The sequence below is a fragment of the Cololabis saira genome, chromosome 23 (assembly GCF_033807715.1).
Source record: "Cololabis saira isolate AMF1-May2022 chromosome 23, fColSai1.1, whole genome shotgun sequence".
Taxonomy (NCBI): Eukaryota; Metazoa; Chordata; class Actinopteri; order Beloniformes; family Belonidae; genus Cololabis; species Cololabis saira.
Window position 1 is genome coordinate 33,858,882 of NC_084609.1, and position 16,796 is coordinate 33,875,677.

At 40.9% G+C, this 16,796-nt stretch overlaps 1 protein-coding gene across 1 annotated transcript in view; it reads right to left on the bottom strand.

Moving 5' to 3' along the window:
* The window catches only part of sult4a1 (sulfotransferase family 4A, member 1), a 47,531-nt gene that overhangs the window by 11,208 nt on the left and 19,527 nt on the right, over nt 1-16,796 (bottom strand). Inside the window, exons 4-5 of the mRNA XM_061714866.1 lie at nt 5,625-5,751; nt 5,419-5,513 (exon numbers count right to left, since the gene is read on the bottom strand). Of these exons, the coding sequence (XP_061570850.1) occupies nt 5,419-5,513; nt 5,625-5,751 (222 nt within the window). The remainder of the gene's footprint in view (nt 1-5,418; nt 5,514-5,624; nt 5,752-16,796) is intronic.

Below are 16,796 nucleotides of genomic sequence, written 5' to 3' on the forward strand. Positions count from 1 at the left end.
TTTACAAAATATACAAGCATATATATATATATATATATATATATATATATATATATATATATATATATATATATATATATATATATATATATATATATATATATATATATATATATATATATATATATATATATATATATATATATATATAATATATATACATATATATGTATGAAACAATAATAAAAGGACAATATAATATAATACACACTGATATAATAAATAAATAAATAAATAAATAAATAAATAAATAAATAAATAAATAAATAAATAAATAAATAAATAAATAAATAAATAAATAAATAAATAAATAAATAAACAAACAAATAACATTTTCAAAAACATTTTTAAAAAAATTCTGAAAAAGGTTTTGCCATTCGGAGAATTTAAATTTGACCCAAGATCACGACATCTCGGGAAGATGAAGATACATGATCAGTGAAGAGGACACCTCTAGCACACAAGCCAAGAAACGGATTTTCAGCTGGAAGGAGAACCCACAGAAAATGACAGATCTACGCCATTGACGGTTGACCGGAGACTCCACCACCAAGAAATTAAAGAAGAAAAAAAGACACAATGAACTCCAGGTCACCTGCCCTGGGGAAGAACTGAAGGCCTGGGTGCTTCAGCAACTAGTGATCCTCCGACCAGGAAAACAAAAGGTTTTGGACAAGAAACTCAACAAGATGTGGCAGAAATGGCAGGATCGCAGAATCATATCCAAGACCACAGATGGCCCTCTCCAAGCCACCAAGACATCGCCAGTATTGCTATAGTAGCTAAAGGGGCTTACAGAGAAGAAAAAACTGTTTGAAAAGATGCTAGTCTGCATTCTTGGTTTCCATTGAAGAAGGGAATGGAGAAAGAAACGCCGAGGCTGGACTGACCATGTCCATCTGCAACCTTATGGCAAAAGTAAAGAAGGATCATTCCAAAGCAGCAGAGTTTACTCACACACAAGAATCTGAAAAACAACAAGGTGAAGATGGCAAATCAAGGCAGATAAACTACAAACCCCACCTCCTGCATCAGGGGCGGTGGTTTATCCATTTCTGCATTCACCCCACAGCCCAGAAAACCCCACTAACAAGGATCCCGACAACGATCCTTCCATCATGGCCCCTATACTCAGAATTCAAGGAGGATTCCTGGATGTAGAAGAGAAGGGAGTTGAACAGGGCAGGAGACAGGTCAATGATCAGACTTCAAGGACATTGGAAACAATTGATTGGTAACTCATAGAACAAGAGAAGGCTACAGCTGCATTGGAAAGGTCAGTCTTGAACTGGTCCCATTGAAACCTACAAAGTGAGGAAGAGGAAGACACAAAGGTTTCCAGCAGAAGTTGACCAGTCGGTCCTACAGTACTAGCCGGTCCTCCACATACACCTTGCCCAAAAGACCTGACCGCACCCCCACCCCACCTGGCCTAGACATGGACAGTCTATTCCGGATTCTTCCTGCACCCTCAGAACCTCTCACTGACATACCCACAGGAGAAGAGGAACTATGGGAGGCTGAGGCTCCTGGACTGAGAACCCTATGCCATCCACCCAAGAAGCCCACAACATCAACTTACAAGGGAAAAAAAATGTATGTCCTCTTTGGACATCGAGACATAGAAGGACTGTTATAGAGTCTACAACCACTAATATCTGGAGTTCACCTTTGGATCTCTGCATTTGAAGATTCCACTGCAGGGGATGTTTTGTGTCTTGGAGACATTCAAACATTGTTGTCCAGAGCAGACGGGAACAGACTGATCAAAAGGATCCTGAGCAACATTAGAATTTCTGAGGCTCAATCAGACACAGCAGAGAAAGATAGCCAAGATCGGCGACGAAAACAAGAATCTCACCTGGCTAGATGCCTTACCATTGGCACTGATGTCAATGAGGAATTCCCCCAGTGGCAAAACTAACTTTATTGAGACTGGATATGCGGATAAAAATACCTGGTCAACAGAGTAATAACATCAACTTTGTCTAAGGGTCACCAGGGTCCCCCTCCTTATCAACTGCCTTTTTTAGGTGCTGATGGGATGGGAAACGGTGCCGCTGGAATCGAGGTAGGAAAAGAAGGAGACGTTTTCAATCTGAGACCATACCATATTCAAATCAAATCAAATCAAACTTTATTTATAAAGCACCTTTCATACATAAAATGCAACACAAAGTGCTTTACATAAAACAAATAAACATAAAACGTATTAAGGCCCTGCCCCCCTCCCCCCTCCCCGCACACACACAGACAGACACAAGCACACCACAATTCACCCAAGTTACACACACGGACACACGGTGCAGGCCCGGTTCTACGAGGATGCATAAGCATTGCACCCTCAGTTTATGTGTTTGCATGCTCAGTTGAAAAGACGAAAAGAAAACTGACAAATGCGCCCGCGTTAAGCCTGATTTATGGTCCACGTTAAATCGACGACGTAGCCTACGGCGTAGGGTACACGGCCACGCACTCCGTACGTTCGCGTCCCCGCGTATCCTACGCCGTAAGCTCTGCGTTGGTGCAACGCGGAACCATAAATCAGCCAGAGTACGTCACTCATCTGTTTCCTGCACCAGCAAGACGCTGCTCTCTGCTGCTCCATTAACACAAAGTAACGATTTATATTCGTTAGTGGTTCAAGCACAACGACGCAAGCAAGTTTACAGGACTGTCTCAGAAAATTACAATATTGTGATAAAGTTCTTTATTTTCTGTCCTCTTGGCTTGGTTTCGCGAACGAAGATTTTATGAAGGGGGCTGTCCACGTCGACTGCAGGCCCGCTCGTGGCTGACAAGCCCGATGCGGGACAGACAGGTCCGGCCGCAGCGGCTGCAGTCAAAGGTCACGTCAGGTACAGCTGCTGAGGCTTTCAGGTTCTTCCTCCTGCGGCGTTTCTCCTTCAGGTTCTCTGTGCGGGAGTCCTCAAAAGCGGTGACAGCCTGGTGGACGGTGCGGCGCCAGGCGTCACGGTCAGCAGCGAGAGTGGACCACTGGTGGTGGTCAATGTGGCAGGCACCGAGGGACTTCTTAAGAGAGTCTTTGTAGCGTTTCTTCGGTGCCCCTCTGTCACGATGGCCGGTGGAGAGTTCGCCATACAAGACCATATTGGGTAGGCGATGATCCTCCATTCTGGAGACATGCCCTGCCCAGCGTAGCTGCGATTTCTGGTGAATTCGCCTCATATCCCGCCCTCTACCTCAGTCGCAATTAATTGCATTATTTTCTGTAATGCAATTAAAAAAACAAAAATGTCATACATTCTGGATTCATTACAAATCAACTGAAATATTGCAAGCCTTTTATTATTTTAATATTGCTGATTATGGCTTACAGTTTAAGATTAAGATTCCCAGAATATTCTAATTTTTTGAGATAGGATATTTGAGTTTTCTTAAGCTGTAAGCCATGATCAGCAATATTAAAATAATAAAAGGCAATATTTCAGTTGATTTGTAATGAATCCAGAATGTATGACATTTCTGCATTACAGAAAATAAAGGACTTTATCACAATATTCTAATTTTCTGAGACAGTCCTGTATATTTATGGTTACATTTATTTTTGTTGATATGTTTTATTTTCTGTTGCTAGATTGTCTGATGGGTGAGGTAGCCCAGACTAAATGCAGCATTTTCTTTGTTCTGCAGCCATATTGCTGCAATAAAGCATTTTAAATACACTTTAAATATTCTTGTTTTGCTAGTATCATTCCACTTGAAATTATGGGAAAATGCATAATTTAGTGTTGAATAACGTGCCAGGAATTTCTGATCTGAGATGCAGCCCTAGTCATCATTTTCTAGAACCGGCCCTGGTGGCCTCTGGGGCCATAAGTGCGAGGGCCCAATCAACGCTTTAACATTCAAAGTATCTATTTTTGCCTAATAGCAAGGCAAATATTATATTTGTTAAGTGCTGTCAGATAAAGCTGAAGAAGAACTCTACCATAGTTATTGATTGTAGTTATTGATTTGATTTGGGCCCATGTCATACACAGCAACTACTCTGTATTTAAGCACTGAATCAGTTTTAACACCTGGAGCCAGGGCCGCCGCAAGGGGTGTGCGAACCGTGCGACCGCACGGGGCCTCACGTCACAAGGGGCCTCGCGCTATGGGCCGTTTTTTTTTTTTCCCTTATAAATATCAACAGTCGCGTTCCATTACAGACCTAAATGTGTACTAGTCTGTGCATATCAATAAATATATGTTCAATACAACTGTTCAGACCAAGCGCAGACACAAGCTGCTCTGATCCAGATGGGTGGGGTGTGGAACAAACTGTCACACAATGTCGAGAGAACGAGACAGATTCAGGAAATTTCCATCAGGGAATGAAAAAAGAAAAAAACTAAAGAAAATGGAAGAGTTTAATGCCTCTCTGAAAGGCTGGTTTGATAAATTTGTTACAAAAATCATGGATCCGACCGGGTCTCAAGCAGCCGCCGGGCCCCGCATCGAGGCAAGCCCAGATGATGATGAGGCAGGGGAAGGTATCCAGTATTTTGCTAATTGGAGAGTTAATATTGCGCATGGGTCAATGACGAATAAGGATTTTCAACAGGTCAATTTTAAAATAATAAAAAAAGAATATCTATTGCAGTAGTTCAAACATTAAGAATGTTGAACTACATAAATTCATATAAAAATTTTACATGAAGTGATTTCAGAGTTTTTTGTCAAGATGAATTGGCACTAGCCTTAAAAAAGGTCATGTGGTGCAACCATGATTCATATTAAAATAAATTAATTTCCTTAACATCTTGACATCTTTTTTTTCCAAGTTTTCAGTATTATACAAAAATGGTTGTTTTTTCAATGGTCGCGCCACATGATATTTCATACAATGGACGTCAGTCAAACTTTGTTTGTATATTATGATGGAAATATAAATACAAATGTGTTGCAATCTTACACACTACAAGATATTTCAGAAATCATGCCAGATAGAACAAAAGATTGATTTAAATACATTTAGAGTAATTTCAAATAAGTTTTCAAAACAAGAGTCGTGATCGCACCACATGACATTTTAGCGCTTAAAAAAACAACAAAATCCCAGATAACTAGGATTTTTTTGTAAAATTCAAGTGAGTCCATATGTGAGACAGGTAGGTCATATATCTGGTATTTTTTTATCCATTTAAACCTTTTTTGAATTGAAAAAAAAATCAGTTTTTCAGAAAATATAGGTGTCACGTCATTGACCTGCATATAGACACCCAATCCGACCCGAAAAACCCCAAAATGTTGCGAGGGCCGCCCCAGCCATTTCACACAGGGCCTCGTAAATCTCCCAGACGGCTCTGGCCGGAGTAAATAGAATAGTACGTTTTCAAAGTGATCATATTTGATCATATTTGTTTGGTACCTTTTAGACACACAAACTGGAACAGGAGACAAGCATATTACCTTGTACATATCTTCATATTTCAAAAATAGGACATTAGAATCCATACGATGTTCCCAAAATTCCTGAACATGTTCAAACCAGGAACCATATCCCACTGCAGAAGAAATTCAGAAAAAAACAGTAAGAAAAGGCTGACCAGAATAACGACAGACAAATGAAATGAAGTGGGGCAGTGGCTCATTCCTTCAGTAATATATATACTTACATTTGTCATTCATGAAGCGCCGGCAGAACTCCTGGAAGGTTCCCCGGTAACTCATTGTCCTGAGACAGCGGTGGAACTGGTAGTAAGAAACCACCAGGTCCTTGGGGTTTCTAGCCATATAGATCACCTACAGATGAATCACAACAACATGCATCATGAAAACAAATAACAGCAAGTCAGTATTACCATACAATAATCACATCATCAGGAAACAGACTAAGCTGACATGTACTCAATGTATTTTCTGGTGTAAATTCCAGCACCAAAAGCCTCTTACACACTGCACTTTCAATGCAGCACTTTTGGGCCAATATTTCTTCCAACAATTCATATGAATTTCCCTGTGGTACAATGGTGGAGCAATACGTTGTGCCTCTGTTCTGCCAAAGTAGAAGCTTTCAGTAATCACACACTAATGAGGCGCTGTGCAACTTCTGTTTGATCCATTTTTTTAAGAAAGGAATCAGGGGAAGGCTTTTATGTCATATGATTAAAGACACAGACTAGTTTAGACTAGTACAAGGGAAAGTAAAGCGTAGTCAGAGCTGGGTAGAGGAGCCAAAAATTGTACTCAAGTAAAAGTACTGTTACTTCAGAATAATATAACTCAAGTAGAAGTAAAAAGTAATCATCAAAATAATTACTTGAGTAAAAGTAAAAAAGCACTTGGTGAAAAAACTACTCAAGTACTGAGTAACTGTTGAGTAACGTCTGATTTATTTTTTTAACAGAACCATTCAAACAGACAAAAGTACAAAATAATCATCTTCAGGCAAATTAAATCAATAAAATAAATTAAAATAAATTAAAATTAATAAAAAATAGCTTAAATTAAAATAATCTTAAAGTAAATTCAAGTACTTTAATAAATAAATAAAATAACAGAATAAAAAAATGAATTAAGCACAAGTAGCACAACATTTCCAGCCTTTGTACTTTTCTTTTTTAACCAGCAGAACTAGAACAAACATGAACTCATAGAAACTCTGTGTGTGTTTGAGTCTGTGTAAATGTGACAAAACATGCAAAAACAAACATTTTTCCCAAAGAATCACCCAGTGATGTCATGAGATTGACGCGTACGTGGATAAAAGGAATAAAAGAAAAGTAACAGCTCAACGTAGCCTAATGTAGCGGAGTAAGAGGAACAGTTTCTTCTTCACTAATCTACTCAAGTAAAAGTAAAAAGTATAGTGATTCAAAACTACTCCTAAAAGTACAACATTTCCCAAAACTTACTCAAGTAAATGTAACGGAGTAAATGTAAGTTGTTACTACTACCCGGCTCTGAGCATAGTATGTACTAGTGTAGTATGAAACTGTTGGTGCATGGTATCCCACTGTGAGAGTGCTGAAAATAAAGCATTTTGACAGTGGCATACAGTAGGTTTTTTGCTGTGATTGAGTTTTAGGTTTTGGGAACCAGGAGCAAATAATAGCATCTTTGTGTTTAACATTGAACAAAAATATTATAACTTCAATGATTGTGCCAAACAATGATTTACATAAGAGAAAAACATTTGATGACCTGTTTGCTAATTGGAGGGAACCTCAGTCGCTATCAATGTGCATTACTTCGCTACATATAAAGGCCAGGCAAATTGATGTATTTCTGCTGACAGCTCAGTGGCTGTCACTTTTTGCTCACTCATATCAAAAGGGATTTTTCCTTGAAACTAACTTTTGATTAATTTGACTTATGAAGAAAAAAGTCAAATGCAGTTATACCTCAACTGAACCAAAGCAAGAACATAATATAATAATATCACATAAGTCAAGCAATAACACTATGATAAAGTATCAATGAGAACATTTATTGGTATGAAAAAAAATATTTTTGACTGTACCGAAGTAAATAACATTCAAAAAAGGTGTGATAAAACAGACATGTACAACTTCAATCTACATCCATATTACATTAGTAAAACATCTCTTCCCTCATTAATTTCAAAAAATAAACACAGTCACACATTGAATAAACTGATCTGGGGCCTCATTTATAAAAGAGTGTGTAGGATTCATACTAAAAGTGTACGTGCGCTCAAAAGCCGAAAATGGCGTGCGCACAAAAAAATACTGATTTATAAAACTGTGTGCACGCACACTTGCACGCAATGTTTCGCTTTATAAGTCACAGTCCAGCTGGAAGGTTGTGCACGTGAAATCGCCTCATATCCCGCCCTCTACACGCCCACTTCATACCATAAATGGTCAATGCAAACTACATGATGACTGTATTTGCATATAAATGAGGCTGCTGAGCATGCGCAGCAGCTTCCTGCAGTCTGTCTCTGCTGTGCGTCAGGATGAATGAGACATATGTTATCCTGCTAAATAATTTAGAAATATATTTTGGTAATTTTAAATACTACCGTATTTTGACGACCATACAGCGCGCCATGTGGAAAAGCGCAACCTCGGTTTTGTGTGTCATTTCTGTATTTAAAACACACAAACGGCGCACCGACCGAAAAGGCGCCGTCTAGACACCCACGCGCACAACACACAAGCATACAAGTGTGCGTATTTAAAAATAGAGCGGTAGCAAAACTTAGTTTGATTGTACTTTATTTAAGTTATTACATTATTCAGTTGTCAGGACTCAGCGCTTCGGGCTTTATCCGAGCCTGATCAGCTGAGACCGGGAGAAGTGATCAGCTGAGACCGGGAGAAGTGATCAGCTGAGACCAGGAGAACCGATCAGCTGAGACCGGGAGAACTGATCAGCTGAGACCGGGAGAACTGATCAATGAGACCGGGAGAACTGATCAGCTGAGACCGGGAGAACTGATCAATGAGACCGGGAGAAGTGATCAGCTGAGACCGGGAGAACCGATCAGCTGAGACCGGGAGAACTGATCAGTGCAGCTCTGGCCGTGCTGAGCAGCCGAGTCACTTTCCGATGCCGGCGTTCTGCCGAGTTGTCCTACCTTTGGAATCGTCCTACCCGTAGGATGAACAGAAAACCAAGAGTGGTCAGCACCTGTATGTGCACTGTGTCTGTGTCTGTCTAACACTGGACCACTTCAGCACAGAGATCCAAGACTCTGCTCTAGGGAATCACAATCGGCTCATTAGCCAGTCATCATGGGCCAGGGAATCTTCATGGTCCCTGAATGCTCTCTCCATCCTGATCCATTTACGTGATCTTCAAGCAGTGCCAGTACATCCATGGTGCAGCATTACACACGGCTGTCACCACACAATTTATAATCTTACTCAGCAATGAAACTGATTGTTACACACCTTGTCACAATTATTAATCAATCTGGTGCTATTCACCACTCCATACCATTTGAAGATGGACGTATGATATATGAACGTAGTACCTACTGCAAATACCTGCGTAATGGCTCACTTACGGAACACATAGATCTATAACACTGCCGGCTTGGGTGTACATGGATCTATAAGTCTGATATGTGATGACATTAACAGTATGACATGAATCTGGCTTCATTTCACCACCTCACCGTCTGCGTCACCAGTTCCCCATATCTTCAAAATGTTTGTGTGCTAGGATCAAAGTTTACGTAAAGATACGCACATTTTTCGGTTAGTTTTTTTTTTTTAAATCCCAACCTTTGCGTAGAAGGTGGCATGTGCATCTTTCAAGCCCTGTTTTGTGCGCAAGCAAGCTTTATAAATGAGGCCCCTGTTCACTAGGGTAAATGGCCTCGCATAGTGAGACTGAATTCACAAAAATCACTAGGGCAAAAGGATGATAGACATGAACAACTCTTGGGAATTGTCTTATTAGCTTTGGCTGGTGAGAGCCACTTCCTCTCACGTGTTGCTACAAGGCACTTGATGCATCACCACCAACACCATCGCCAACGGACCAGTCAGCATCATTCTGACGGGAGCCTCTCTTCTGTCAAGTGGCTGGCAATGCTCATTTAAATTCCACCTGTGGAAAAATAAATACAACTGTAATGAAGGAAGCTTAGGTTTCATGTGAAAGAAACCTTTGAACATGTTTTTTTTTTCTGCGTACAAGAAGCTTTTTGGATTCAGTTTAACCCTTGTGCTGTCTTTGGGTCAAGGGAGGGTGAAGGGAGAAAAGATGGAAGGAAGGAAGGGAGAAAAGATGGAAGGAAGGAAAGAAGGGAGGAAGGAGAAAAGATGGAAGGAAGGAAGGAAGGAAGGAAGGAAGGAAGGAAGGAAGGAAGGAAGGAAGGAAGGAAGGAAGGAAGGAAGGAAGGAAGGAAGGAAGGAAGGAAGGAAGGAAGGAAGGAAGGAAGGGAGAAAAGATGGAAGGGAGAAAAGATGGAAGGGAGGAAAGAAGGGAGAAAAGATGGAAGGAAGGGAGAAAGGAGAAAAGAAGGAAAGGAGGAAGGGAGTAGGAAAGGGAGTAAGGCAGGGAGAAAAGATGGAAGGGAGGAAAGAAGGGAGGAATGGAAGGAAGGGAGAAAGGAGAAAAGAAGCAAGGAAGTAGGAAAGGGAGTAAGGAAGGGAGAAAGGATGGAAGGAAGGGAGAAAGGAGAAAAGAAGGAAAGAAGGAAGGAAGTAGGAAAGGGAGTAAGGAAGGGAGAAAAGGTGGAAGGGAGGAAAGAAGGGAGAAAGGATGGAAGGAAGGGAGAGAGGAAATGGAGAAAAGGAGAAAAGAAGGGAGGAAAAGCAAAAAGGTAATAAGGGAACGAATGACGAAAGGGAGGTAGGAAGAAAAAGGAGTAAAGGAGGGTAAAAAAGGAGGAAAAGAGGAAAGGAAGAAGGAAGGAGAGAGCAGGAGGAAAGAAGGATAGAAGAATTGGGTCATTTTGACCCAAAGACAGTACAAGGGTTAAAGCAGGTGATCTGATCACTCTCTCAAAGACATTTGGAAGTGTTTGGGGTTTATTCCTACCTTGACTATAAAGAAAAGCCTTTTTTTCCAAAAAAATAGTTGTAGTTAACATAAAAAAAGAAAAAGAAAAAAGAAATGGTAGGCTTTCAACAGTGTTTCTTCCAATATTAGGACTCTGCAGCTCTATTGGTGCAGTCCTGATGTGCTTGTTCACTATTGGACAGATAATGTGACGGCTGGTTTGTTGTTGGGGTTGGTTGAACCTGGTTGAACCTGGTCCCAGCGATGTAAACCATCAGTCAAACGATGGGTGGAGGGGTCACACAAATTACAACTAATCAATGGAATGGAATTCTGTGTCTTGAAAGAAAGGTATCCAAAAGATTTATGTAAAGCCATATGCAAACACAAATTCGTTCTGTAGATTATGGCCCATTCCCATTCCCCCTTACCCGTACTTTTCATCTCTACCCCTAAATTTTGCGCGTTCCCATGAGGGTAGTGGTGTCCCAATTCCTCTTTTCACAAAAATTTCCCAGAATGCTTTTCGTCGTCATTTGCGGACTGAATCCAAAAAAAAAAACATGGCGGACATTTCTTATTTTTTAGTGAATAAAATCAATATTTTGAATTAGTTTCTATGGAAGCCCATAGGGGACTTTATTCAAATGCAAATGTAATTCCACAATAGCATTATAATTTTCCACATATGCATGAGTTATTTGGGACAAAAATGAAATTAAAATGCCATAATTCAATTTGAGTTTTCATTTTCACATACTTGTATGGGCATTCTATGACAATATTAAAATGAAAATGGAAAAGCTGTTTCACATTTTATTTTGAAAGATTTAACCTGATTTACAGAGGACAATATTCAAATGCAATAAGAGAAACAGCGCCCCCAGGCTAATGCATTTACATTTAAATGTCACCAAGCTCTTTTCTGGACAAAATTTAAATTAAAATGCAATTTTCTAACAACTTGCAAATTAAAATGAAAACGGCATTTCACATTTCATTTTCAAAGACTGAAACTGCTGCACAAAGTACAATATTCAAATGCAATAAGAGAAACAGCGCCCCCAGGCTATTGCATTTACATTAAAATGTCACCAAGCTCTTTGTTGGACAAAAATTAAATTAAAATGCAATTTTCTAACAACTTGAATGTTCAAATGACAAGGGCATTTCACATTTCATTTACAAAGACTGAAACTGCTGAACAAATGACTATTTTCAAATGCAATAGGAGAAACAACGCCCCCCAGTCTATTCCATTTTACATTTACATATTACAACGCACTTTTAGGGACAATATTCAATTTGAAAATGCAATCCTTTACTTTTCCTTTGCCCTGAGCTCGGACTCACAGGCTCACGCCAGGCTACAGTAGCAATACAGCCTTCACCCCACTAGTCGGCGAGTAGCTCTCACTAAGTCAGTACGTTTACATGCAGCAGTTCGTAATGATAAACATTTGTATGTAAATAAAAAAGTTGTACCCCAAATTCTGCTGTCACACACATGAGCCTGATAAATTATTAGGGTTAGGATTGTTTTTATGTGAGTAAGAAATTAGGTAAGAAATTTACCTTTTAGGTCTCATTTATTCATTCACACACGAAAATAGTCATTTGTTCAGCAGTTTCAGTCTTTGTAAATGAAATGTGAAATGCCCTTGTCATTTGAACATTCAAGTTGTTAGAAAAAATTGCATTTTAATTTAAATTTTGTCCAGAAAAGAGCTTGGTGACATTTAAATGTAAATGCATTAGCCTGGGGGCGCTGTTTCTCTTATTGCATTTGAATATTGTCCTCTGTAAATCAGGTTAAATCTTTCAAAATAAAATGTGAAACAGCTTTTCCATTTCATTTTAATATTGTCATAGAATGCCCATACAAGTATGTGAAAATGAAAATTCAAATTGAATTATTGCATTTTACTTTCATTTTTGTCCCAAATAACTCATGCATATGTGGAAAATTATAATGCTATTGTGGAATTACATTTGCATTTGAATAAAGTCCCCTATGGGCTTCCATAAGTTTCAGCATAAAAATGCGTTTTGATTAAATTTCTAGCGAGAAACATATATTTTACTTTCATAATATTCACTTAGTGAATGTACATAATCACTCGTTTGCCAGTTGTTGCGAAGATCACGCCAGAATAAAGGCTGATTTATGGTTCCGTGTTACACCAACGCAGAGCCTACGGCGTAGGTTACGCGGCGACGCGCGCCGTACGCCGTACCCTACGCCGTACCCTACGCCGTAGGCTCTGCATCGATTTAACGCGGAACCATAAATCAGCTCCCAAGCCGGCAGCCGGCTGTACTCATCTCGAAATTTTCTGAGCAAATTTCTTAACAGGCGTTATTTGGATAAACTGAGCCCAGGTTGGGGATCTTAACGGTTACTTTTACGCCTGAAAAAATATTAAAACTTAATAAAGTGGCATATTAACAGTGCTACAGCTGAAATTAAAACAGCTTTTAGCTCTGGGATTCCTGATATGGTGTGACGTTTGTGCAAACGTAACTACGCAGTCGCTTACGTACCCGAACGTAAACCACGCAGTGACGTAGCAAGCAGAATTTAGGGGTGGTGCTGAAAAGTAAGAGTAGTGGGTGTATTGGGACTGGGCCCTGGGAAGATTTTAAGGGCCCTAAAAATTTGTGGCTTGATTTTTAGGGGTAGTGGTAGTGAGGAAGGGCTAGTGGTAGAAAGTAGGGGCTGTATTGGGATTGGCCCAAAGTTTACCTGTGTATCCTTCACTGACTTCCTCTAATGTCTCTTCATTTAATTGATGACATGGCGGAAGATGTGGATGGGTAGGTTATCCAGAAAGTCAAACTGGTCTGAAAACAAGACATATGACATGACATATTTAAAACAGGGTTGCAGCATACAATTATTGTATGTGGAATGTCATCTCTGTGTAACAGAGTTGAAAAATCCCACTTTAATCATTTTTGTTTTCAAATTATATTTAGGGATTTTATTTATCATTTATTTATTTTGTTGAATGTTTGTGAATTTTATCTAAATTAGTTATTTTATTTTATTGTTATTTTTATTTGCGTATTTTGAGGAAACTGCCTTTTTGGCCCTACCCTTTTTTTTTACCTCCTGGGCTTCCGTATCTCTTTACTTCAGCTCCTCAGTGCTGCGTTGCTCTGATGAGTGTAAGTTGTGTTGGGAACTGCTGCTGCTTTTCTTAAGAGATTTCTTTAAGAAATTATCCATATATGTTGATATTTTTGGCGCATGTTGTATACTTTAAATACTACTGATATTACGTGGCTGTTTTGTGTTGTTTTGATGATTTAATATGCTTTTTGTGGATGTTTTATTTTCGCGCCCTTGGTGTACAGCGGCGGGCGGTAACCGGTTTAAACCAGTAGGTGGCAGTGTAAACCAGACGGCGCTGCAGAGCCTCGATCTGAGTGTTCACTTTCCCGTTTTTGTTTTGTTTGTTCAGGGAGCAGGAGTTTAAAAGAGGGTCCAGAAGACTTATTCTTGTGTTTTTCTGTCTTCTGCAGGTATGTTTCCTTTGTCAAATTAATTGTTTTTATTGTGTTTAAATTAGAGAGTGCTGCGTTGCTCTGATGAGTGGAGCAGGAGTTTAAAAGAGGGTCCAGAAGACTTATTCTTGTGTTTTTCTGTCTTCTGCAGAAATAAACGTAGCAAAACCTATTCATGACTCATCATTTGTTGCAACGGATCCAAACCTGTTACACTGGTGCCGTGACCCTTTGGATCTTCAGATCAGCTTGATGCTCATCGCCGCGGATGCTGTGATGCTGTGCTGCTGTCCTGATCTGCGTTTCAGGATTATTGTATGGTCAGGTTTTGATGGACTGTAGATTTTGGCGTAGTGACATGACCTTATTTTATTATTTTTATTTCTTGCATTTGTGACTTTGCTTTCTGTGTTGACTGTTTCTGTGAAAAAAAAAAAAAAAAAAACACAACGCAAGTGCTTTTGAAAAAAAAAAAAACGGCAGCTAAGGTGAATATGGATGGGTTTAATACTTTTAACCTGTCAAAGGGTAGGGGTATTTGGCTAAATGATGTCCCTGTTAACAGAAATGTGGGACATACTCAGTTCATGGATGATGGTTGTACAGATACGGGGTTGGGTCAGAGCCCGGGTTGTACACCTGTTACTGGGTCCATGAGGGAGGGTCCCCATACTTCCACACCCGGCAGTGATATTAATGCCGTTCATCAGCTCACCAACATGATGGGGCAGTTAGGTGCTCAGATTGGTGAGTCCATTGTTACAAAGCTGATGTCAGCTGGTGTTCTGAATAATAGTAGTGTCCCTCAGACGTCTTCTGCCGCTCAGAACGCACACTGTGATGTTAGCGGTCTTCAACCTTCACAAATGACAGTTCATGTTAAATCTGACAAGGGGCTTCAGATGTTCAGAGGTGACAACGCTGACAAATTCTCGGTCCAGGACTGGATTGACATGACCAAGTCTCATCTCAGGAGACATGACATTCCTGTATATGACCAAGCTGAAGAGATTATGTGTTATCTGATGGGCAAGGCAAAAGATGTTGTGAAGATTGCTCTGCGTAGTGATCCTACACTTGATGTTAAACAGAAACCTGAACTGATATTTGATGTCCTTCTCCACTATTTCAGTGAGGCCCCCTCGTGTCTCCCACTCGCTGATTTCTATGCTACTCTGCCTAGACACAGAGAGAACCCAGTAGACTACTGGATAAGACTGAACAAGGCGGCAGACCTGGCTCTTGAGGGCCTGCACAGACGGGGCAAGCGGACGGAGAAGATGAGTGATGAAGTGGCTCTCATGTTTGTCAAACACTGCCCCGACCCAGAGCTGTCCTACATTCTCAAGTGTAAGCCAATTCATGAGTGGACTTCACGTGACGTTCAGGTGAGGATTGATGATTATCAGAGTGAGTTGAGGGCTAGTGGCAGGATCAGTGGGGCCATGCAACTAAAGAGCCATGTCACGTCCATCGCTTCTGAACAGTCTAGTTCACCATCCTCTAACCTGACGGCGTCTGAGTGGCAATATTCTCAAAATCCCCCAACTTCCTCTCTGCAAGCACACCATCATGTGTGTCGTCCTCCTTGCCCCTCTCCTGCACCTGCCCTGGCTCAGGATCAATTACACCATGCCCTGGGCCATGCCTCTGTGCCTGCTGTGGCACAAAATCTCCAGCAGTCGGAGGAGAGACTTCTCGCTCGCATGGTCGACATGTTTCAGGACATGATGGAGAAGATGCAGCAACGCCATACTGCCCGTCCAATTCGTGGTGGGAGGTTCCAGCGTGGGCCCCGTGACAGACATCCTAGAGAGACGGGTTGTAGAGTCTGTAATGACTCGAGTCATACCACCAGTTCACACTGCATGTCTGAGAGACTCTGTTTTGCCTGTCACGCTCCTGGTCACACCAGACTGAACTGTCCTGCTGGTAACCCTTCCCTATCCAAGCCTGAGGGAAACTAGCCGACCTGTGTTTGGAGGGAGGCAATACAGGTCACACTACAAACTCCCAAACTGATGACATGTCTGATGCAGAGACGATTTACACATCTCTAAGAGGCTCCGGTAGTGATGCTGACATTGTGTTTCAGAATATTCACAGAGTTGGCAGTAGTGACAGCCTTTTCTACACGCCTGTGGCAATGAATGGGACATTGGTGATGGGAGGAATGTTGGACAGTGGTTCTATGGCATGCAGTATCAGTGAAGTAGCTGAGATTAAATTGAGAGAGGCTGGGGTAATATCTGACCAAAAACGGATTAATGTGGATGTGGTGCTTGTGGGATGTGGAGGACTTCGCGTTAAACCGAAGTGTGTTTTTGATGTGGAGATGGAAGTGTATGGCTGTAAAATGTTAGTCCCCACACTTGTTGTTCCAGGACAACATGATGAACTGATTCTGGGGACTAATGTGATAAAACACGTCCTGCGTAAGTCTAAGCAGTGTGAGTCATACTGGAAGACAATGTCGGGCCCCTGTCCATCCAGAGACACAGAGGTTGAGCGTTTCCTGTCTATGCTCTCGGGTTTGAGCCCCTGGAGGGGTGATGATATTCCTGACAGGATTGGCACAGTCAAGTGTAATTCAGCCACCTGCCTTGAGCCTGGCCGCGAATATCTCATCTGGGGAAAACTGCCGAAGAACACTGCTGTTTCTCCGGGTAGCACTGTTATGACGGAGCTCACGTCTTCTCGTTCAGCTCCCAGAGGTGTTCTGGTTGCAAAGATTGTAACTCCGCTGTGGGGTGATCGGTGGGTTCCGCTAAAGCTCATCAATACATCTGACAGACCGGTACTGCTGAGACGCAATGCAAAGCTGGCTGATGTCTACCCCTGTGTGGCTCTTGAGG